At 35.9% G+C, this 8,910-nt stretch overlaps 1 protein-coding gene and 1 long non-coding RNA gene across 4 annotated transcripts in view; one reads left to right on the top strand and one right to left on the bottom strand.

Annotated features, from left to right (window-relative positions):
* LOC140336713 (glyoxal reductase-like) overlaps window positions 1-8,910 on the bottom strand; it is a 73,463-nt gene that overhangs the window by 56,303 nt on the left and 8,250 nt on the right. For all 3 annotated transcript variants that reach the window (XM_072420009.1, XM_072420010.1, XM_072420012.1), the window contains exon 3: window positions 4,950-5,198. In XM_072420009.1, the coding sequence (XP_072276110.1) occupies window positions 4,950-5,198 (249 nt within the window). The remainder of the gene's footprint in view (window positions 1-4,949; window positions 5,199-8,910) is intronic.
* Window positions 1-8,910, top strand: part of LOC140336715 (uncharacterized) — a 74,330-nt gene that overhangs the window by 64,273 nt on the left and 1,147 nt on the right. The window lies entirely within an intron of this gene.

Below are 8,910 nucleotides of genomic sequence, written 5' to 3'. Positions count from 1 at the left end.
GATTTTTTGGGTGCAAAGCCTCTGTTGAGGCAGCACTCCGTCACAATGAAGGGATACTTAGGTAAAATTCCAAGAAATAAAGTATACAAGCTGATCTCCAAGGCCAAAGTATGCCCCCAAAACAACCTAATTTATTTAAATGAAAACTCCAATGTGTTCGCTTCATTAGAGTTTAAATCAGCCTTTCTCAATATTTTTACCATTGGGGGGAACCCTTGAAATAACTCTCAGAACTTAGGGAACCACTGACAATAATAACTACATCCACACCTTACAGTATTTTAACATGGTGGTCAATAGGAAGCCTCTTACATTGCTGGCCTTTGGGATGAACATCACACTTACAGACAGCCAAAAAGCATAAAAAAATCATTGGTGTCAGTGGTAACTGACCTTGAAGCACAAATTGCTCATTGTACAAGGAAATTCTAACAACCTCTGGAGGAACACTGGTTGAAAAACACTGCTTTACAGGTTTGTTGGTTAGGATTTAAAAGACAAACTATACAGATGACAATGTAATGTACAGTAGGTAAACTCCAGAGCAACAGAATTGGGTGGAAGATCACCTTGCTACTCACTTTTGGAATTCCTATATACAGTATATTCACTTCTACACTATTACTTCATTGACACCAGATGACTTTGATCAGATTAGATGAGAGAAGACCTGTGGAACAATCTATAATCTGTAAATCTATAGTCTCCCTGAAAAATGACTGCCAATAGAATGCATGGTTCAGTAAATTTAGCGAACAGAAATCACTGTCAATATAGCCAAAAACAAAACACATTTTCACTAATCAGAAAGAATACCTTCTAACAATGTTTCAATTACTGAATGTTTCTTCCTGTCCTGGTGAAGCTTACATCTCCCATTACTTGACCAGGTGTCACATGGACAGGAAGTAAGGGGAAAAAGTCACCAGTAAGGTCACAAATTAAAAACATGAAAATAATTTAAACTCTTCCCAACTTATTCTAAAACTATTTAAAATCGTTCAAATCTAAAAAAATGTAAAATTCAGCTTTAACTAATGATTTATTCTGTTTTGCACTATGAATAATAATATGAGGACCCCTAGTTACACAACAGTTTGAAAATGGGGACATAATTCTCTAGAATAGGTGGTAGAACTGCACTAAAACAGTCTCACCAAAAATACACATTGCTGTACACCAGCCAGTATCAAACATGCCAATAAAGCCCCAGAGACACTGGAGAGTTCATAACGATCTGTTTGCAGGTATTACAATTTCCTCTCATTGTTTTTGTTACTGTGAAATGTGACCTACAATACACTATTCTATGATACTATATTTAAATAGTAGTCTATGATGCACAAAGGGCCTGTTTTATTAAAGCTCACCAAGCCCGGAGAGGATACACTTTCAGTGGCCAAGCTGGGTGATCCAGCAAACCTGTTCTTAAAAGTCATTTGCTATTTTTTAGCAAATGTTTTCCATCCTGGACCAGATCTATCTTCACTGATAAAAGTGTATCCTCTCCAGCCTTGGAGAGCTTTAATAAATAAGGACAAAGTGTCAGTGACTGTTCACGGTTTATTATAGAAAACTCATGAAGAACTGGTGTTTTTTCATGCAACTTTTTATAATTTTCTCCTAGTCCTGCACTATTGTATACATAGTATTTGCTTGCTTTACCTTCACAGATAAATTCACCTATATCTGTCACTAACCAGAAATGAACAAAAGCCATTAGGATCTGAAACCTGTGCTCACAGCCTCAGCAATATCCACACCACCAATGAGATCTGCACTCCAGAGTACACATCTCGCTCTACAGTATCCATGCAACAAGTGGGATCTGCACTCCAGCACACTTAGCTCATTCCCCAGTTTCTTTGCAACAAAAGAAATGTATACAGTATTACACAATGTCAAATACTGAAACTTTATTGGTTTTGAATTTGTAATTAAAAAGGCTTTTTTTATCTTTTTGGATGAAGTGTCATAGATGCTGATCTTATAAAGAGTATTTGTTCTCCAAAACCCAAGTAAGTAAAAAACTTTTAGGCTATTTCAAAATAAAAAAAAATACTCATGTGAATAAGACCCTTTAAGGACCCCAGCATAAGGACATCATCCCACCCATTCCCCTCTTACTGCTGCACAAAATATTATAATAATCAATAATCAAGCTTATTAAAAATATTTTTCTGTTAACTGACCAATGCGTTTCAGGGGTTACAAAGGAACCAATACTTCACGGATATCAAATAAAAAAAAACTAAAGAACAGGGAATTATATAACCCCCTGAAATGTGTTGGCTAATATTTTAACATTCCTGATCCATTCCTTTGGCATGCCAATATCTTCTGTGTTCCAAGTGCTTACCCAAAGTACCCCACTGACTGGTAGGAACCAGCAGCTGAAGGAGTCCCCTATTACTACACTTACATCCTATGGCTGGCCTTTAACCTGTAACTATGTCTGTAAGCCACTGTAAATTTTGTGTCACTATCAACTTTTTTTTTTACAGATTAAAAATATCAGGTTACAGCTTTATTCAATTTTCCTGTACATTTTGGGGGCATCAAAAATTTAAAATGCTGCATCAAGAACTGTAAACACATTTTGAACATAAATTACACAAGGGAAACATAGAGAAACCTTGTTAAAAGACCTAAAATTATCTTTTGTAATGTACAGTTTTCTGTTCAGGCAATCAGAGTACATGAAGCTTGATTAAAAAGACGACCACCGCTCAGTGTTTTCCACTTTTAACTCTTTTGGGCAGCAAGTTTATGGTTGGGACATCCTCTCAAGAGAAGAAAGATGAAAGGTCCTCACATAATTACATAATGCCATACCTATTTTAGGACACGCAGGCATACAATGTAATTATCCAGGCTGCTTTGTAGAATTCCTGTTTGGAAGTGGAAATTTATTGGCTAGTAGTTTTTTTTTCTTTTCTGGGTAATCGTAGAAGAGTTTCATGGTCCAGGTGCATAGTAGCTATATAAAAGAGAAAATAATCTCCTCTTTCTGTCTTAGGCTGTGTAAACATGTAAGACTTTTGTCATTGGAAAGGATCTTTCACTATCCTTTCCAACGACAAAAGACTGAAAGATTCATGAATGAGTGCTGTACATACTGAGCCATTCTGCTCCATGGTGAGGGAAGGGGGGAGCCCTCAATTATTCGCAGCGCGCTGCGCTCTCTCCCCTTTACTTGCATTGTGGTTGTTCATCGTTCATAGATCCACCAGGGCAGATCCATGATCGACGTCAGACAACTGCTGTACACATGTAAGATTCCCGTTCGATTCTAGTTCTGAAGCGTTAATCGGACAAGAATCATCTGTCGTGTGTGTGTAGCCTTAGACCTTGCGCTTACTGCGCTTCCAACTTGTATCAACAGCAATGAAACCATTTATTGACTACCACTGCAACAAGCATTTCTAAAAATAAGTAAATAAGTATTAAAAAAAAATAAAGCACATGATACTGTACAACTATGCTGGAGTGGCACTGGGACATCTTCAAAAAAATTCCCCAAATTACTTTAACTAAAAGCTTGATCCACTTTTTTAAATTTGTTTTTGCCCTCTTCTTCTTCCTCCAAATACCTGTTCATTGCCCCAAGAATATATGTTGTTCCCCTCTAGCTTGAAGGCCAGCAAACTTTTAAGACACTTGCTAATACTAATGCCGGACCAAATGCTAGTCAGCTTTAAGGAGGAACTTTCTGTATCACCACCCTAAGAGCTTTGCTCATCCATACAAGCACTAATGCTGGTTCGGCCTATTTTATCCTTCTACACTTCTTTCTCCACTTGCAAAACACTAAAAACACATTTATTACAGCTTACCATATCCTTCATTAGAAGCTTAATTACTAAAATTCAACAGTGTGCTTATCTCTGTGCATTGCTGTTTTGTGCCTTAAAAATAAGATCCTGATTCAACAGAGGAGACCATTTAGGCATAAAATATCTGCTGCTATACAATGCAAACCAATTAATTATTGAGACTTCAACCAGCTTTTTTCCAAAATCCATTCTCCAATAAGATTTTTAAACTGTTGTAGTTACAATATGAGTCAGGTCATTTATTACTGAAACAAAATTGTCCCAATGGAAAAAATGTAAGAAATGTTAGCTGAGATCTATTCATGAGAACATATGTTAAAAATGAGTGCAAACATAGACTGGTTATACTTATCACACATTTTCTTGTCTGCACTGAAAAGAAGATATAAACGAGACAATTTGTTTTATAAAATTCCTATTACTAGGTTTGTATTTCTATAAAAATGTACTAGTACATCTTGTTTGTTTCTACATAGTACCTAGCTTATCAATTATCTTTATTTTACAGCGTACCATTTTTCAATTCTTCAAGGTGCTTTTTGTTTAATTTCACTTCCTTTAGGTGTGAACATAAACATCAGCAGTGTACTACAATAGATCACATCAGTACCTCCCAGCTTTGTGAAACATTACAACAACAAGTCTACTTGCATGTGACTAAATACTATTGGATATGTAGCCTCATTGGTGAGCAATATAAACAAATACAGCTGAAACACAGAAAAAGGGTATTAAAGCACTGTATATATTATTAAATTGAGCAAAGACCAAACATACTCATATACAACAAAAGAGATTCAGAGATTCGCCATTATTTTTGAGCTACGGACTAGGCTAATATGACAAAGCCCTGAAAAATGGTAAGAAACCAAACATTTGTATATAAGGTCATTATATGACCCTGTATCTGTCATGATAGTCTTCTAATTTTATCTGCTAATTGGCCTGTCAGAAAGGTTGGGAACCACTGTTCTAGAGCACAGTGGTAATAATGAATTTCAAATTTATTATTTACATTTTTTTTGCAGTTTTACAATAAAAGATACAGATTAAAGCAAATATGAATAGATGAACCAGAACTTGAACATTTACTAAAGATGTTTTCATGCTTACCTAAGTAATCTAGTCCAAGCCTTTTACATGAATCCATGCATGCTTGTATGGCATTATCATACCCATAATCCCCTGGCCACAATTTAGTAGTCACCCACAGCTCTTCTCTCTTCACGCCACTTTCAGTTATTGCTTTTCCAACTTGTTCTTCATTACCGTATCTCTTAGCAGTGTCAATGTGCCGGATGCCACAATTTTTCAGTGCATAAAGCAGTGCGCTGTGGGAATATCCTCCTTGATGTGACAATCCTATGTGACAGAAACATGTTTAATAGTTAATTATTTTATAAATTCATGCCTAACTGTTCAGTTTTTGTGTTCTAAGTATACAAGTTACTTACATATACTGAATTTTTGTATTAAAAGAAGGTTTACGTGTAACATTGGTCCCTAGGTTCACCGTTCCTTTACTGCAACTTTAGTTATGGGCTAGAAACTGGCGAATTGCAGTTTCATGAGATTTGGTCTAAAAAAACACACAAACTGCTAAAAAAAAAAAAAAAAAGAATGGAGGGCTCTCGGTGCACAGTGTAAACTTTGTAGAATCCAGATGATTGAACTCCCTGAGCATGTTTTGCAGGCAATGGTTCCCACATTTTAAAAAGGTGTAAAAGAAACAAGGGAATCTCTGCTGAAATTGTATTGGTGTCTGATTTGCCACTTGAGGGGAAGGGAGAATTGATCCTTCTGTATGTGCTGGCAACCATCATCCGATAGAAAGAAAGTGTTTTGAAATCAAAAATTTTACAGTAGTAACCAAAGAAAGAAGTGAGTAAAAATCTGCTAATTGGGACAACGGTACCAGTTTTTGTTGGTACCGTTGTCCCAATTAGCAGATTTTTATGGGATTCCTGTTAAAAAGATGTTCCTGTTGTCCTCCAAGATAGAAAGTGATCTCCAAAAGGATTGCCTAGACAGAAGTGGAGGATAATGTCGCAAACAGTATACAGCAGCAAAAAAGCAACCAATATTTTTGGTTTAATCTATATATCTGGTATTATGAAATGTAAATGGAAGAATGTAAGGTACTTTATACCACATTACTACTACAAATTAATAAGCAATGTGAATTGCTGTACACTACTAATACTACTACTGCATCTTTTCCAGGCTAGCACACAAAAATGCATCAACAGCCCAGAGGGACTCATATCTATTAACATATCAAACACACTAAATAACCGTGTCTGAGTTTTTGTCCTAGTAAGAAAAGATTTGAATGGTTTAATTGGGAATTATGTAACTCTCCAACTTATATTCTCAAAGAGAGGTTCTCAGTAACGAGGCTGGGACTCAGCTTGGTAGGGTACAAGAGCTGCTGCTTCTCAGAGACCAAACATATAATACACACAGTTGGATGAATGAACAACATTCAAAGACTCTGCCAATGGGCACAGACCCTTTTTGTGTGCTAATCACTCTGGCAGAGCAATCAGGGCGGAAAAACTACTCAATGCTAAATTGTCAGGAAACAGCTAACAGGGATAATGCCAAGATTCTACCCCTGAGATGACAGCATGGTGATTTGATCCCAATACTCCACACATCAAGGCTAGTAGTTAAATAAATAAGATCAAATTATAATAAATAACTGGAAATATATTATTTCATATTAACATATTATATAATAATTTCTGGCCAAACAACATCTTTATTTCATCTGTGCCATTTTATCAAACCACTTCCCCAAATCATAAACTCAACAATTTACATTTCACATGAAAAGTACCAGTAATGTATATATTTTACTTTATGCTTAAATAACACTGTGGATGTATTCCACACTGTTTATTGAAGATGAAAAAGAAAAAAGAAAAAAAATTGAAAGAAAGGAGCAAGAAACAACAAATGTTACATAAATACAGCAAATGTGGTGTCCACAGGTAATATAAGTTGTCTGAAGAGAAAACCATTGAATACCAAGCTTATTGTTGGAAAATTAATTAAACAGTAATGAAAAATCAGACTGCATTTTTAATCCACTTTTGTTTTTTTTTTTATATAAAATAATAATTATATCAGTCATTTTCTGTGACAAGTTTGGGTACAAAGATGCAGTTTTCCAGTTACAAAATAATTTTTGTATATATGAACTTTGGTATAAAACAATGTACAGGAGAATACGACTCTCAGTACGTTGTATAAAAAAAGGAAGAAAGAATTCTACTGGTTATTGGGGGTAGCTGGAAATGTGCTCCTACACACCTCATTTTTACAGAACTATAGCTTTCTAAAGCATATTTTGCCAAGATTGATGTACTTAGAGGTAAATGTACAACAGAGCAACACACGGCTTTCATTTTATGAGATCACATTACTTGGACTGACGGAATACAGGGTCACATTTCCCGCATCAGTGATTGTAATAGCCTTGCTCTCTTGTTGCATTCATCATCATTCAAACTTGTTACATTATTTATCTTCGCATCAGAAGAGTCACAAAAATATCCAGCATTCCGACACATACTGCAGCACTCTACATTGTTTCTGCTTTTTCAGCTTTGAGTGTTCTAAAAATAGTTTTGTCTTTAGATATGCTTTATAAATGTATAATGTAAAATGCCTGAAACTAATTCTTAACTTGAAATGTAATGATCTACAGCCCCTCTCATCCAGTAAGAATGTATCCCTCACCATGTGAAATCAGTAAGATGGTTGCTGGTATTCTGTCACTTATTCTATATGTTTTTTTAAGTCTTTATCTTTAGTAGTCATACATTTTTCCTACATGTGACATTTTTAATCATTCTAGGACAATCTGCTGATTAAACATATTTATTCTAGCTAAGTGCTAAAATATGGTAAATTCCAACCTAAGTTCCGAGTATCTTGACATCTGTCACTGAAGCATGCTTAACAAACCTTCACACATTAGTCTGAAAGCAGCATGCTATAAACTCTGTGTTAAAGCTTTCCAAAAGGAAAGAAAAGGGTGTCTCTTTTTTCTTTCGATTCCCACCAATTTTCAGTCCAGTCCTCACCTCAGCCAAATTGTTCTCAGATGCTTGGCTGTTGGGAGTTGTCTTGGAAACTGGTGAAAAGGCAGCTTTCTTCCTTTGGAACCCAGGGCAACCTAAGAGCTGCGGGGGCCTCTGACATAGATCAATTCCGATTTCCAGGTTCACTGAACTCATTTTAACCAGTATAATATCCCAGGCTGGGTGTGAAAGAGTGATATGTACTCACAAAGACAGTGCTTTACCAACTTCAAAGGCACCCGCCTCCTTCCCCAGCCCCTGCACCCTACATCCTATTTCTACTCAAGTAACAGTTACCCCAGAAATATGTACTCCTCACAGAACCCACACCATCAACTACATGATTTTATAGTGAGATCCATGGACATAGTTCCATTGTTACATATCTATAGCTGAACGTAATACAACAGAGATAACAAAGAGAAATACTTTGGCTTAATTATTCAGATTGCTTGTCAAACAAGTCATTCAGCATTTATGCCCAAACTGTAGACAGTGTATATAGTACTAGCATGTCAAAAATTGTTAGCGATTAGCCGTTCTATTCCCACAAACTTTTGATAAAACTAAAAAAAAAAGACAGCAAGCAACATGGTGCTGCGTAGCCCTTATTAACCATCAACTACTGCATAATGTCACATTCGTGGATAATCAATCACAGCTACATTCTGTTCATGCTGCCATGTAGGTTGCACCATATTATCCATCTATTTGACCCTTATTCATCAACAGAGGACTATTTTTTTAAAGCATGGCTATAATAAATGGGATTTGCCCCTGAAACTTATCCCTAAAGCTTGCTGCAAACACATCATTTTGAAATTGATTGTTTTAGAGATTTTGTAGAAACTTCCTATTTTATTTTTTTCCAAATCCATAATTAATTATCTAATGGATTTTTTCCTTTGGTCTAGGCACTTTGGTTCCCCCCTGACTTTGATACATTTCTACTAAAGTGTTTTGTTACAGTCACTTATCTATTT

The sequence above is a fragment of the Pyxicephalus adspersus genome, chromosome 8 (assembly GCF_032062135.1).
Source record: "Pyxicephalus adspersus chromosome 8, UCB_Pads_2.0, whole genome shotgun sequence".
NCBI classification, from domain to species: Eukaryota; Metazoa; Chordata; class Amphibia; order Anura; family Pyxicephalidae; genus Pyxicephalus; species Pyxicephalus adspersus.
The sequence above is the reverse complement of the archived record's forward strand: the minus strand, read 5'-3'. Positions and strand labels throughout refer to the sequence as shown.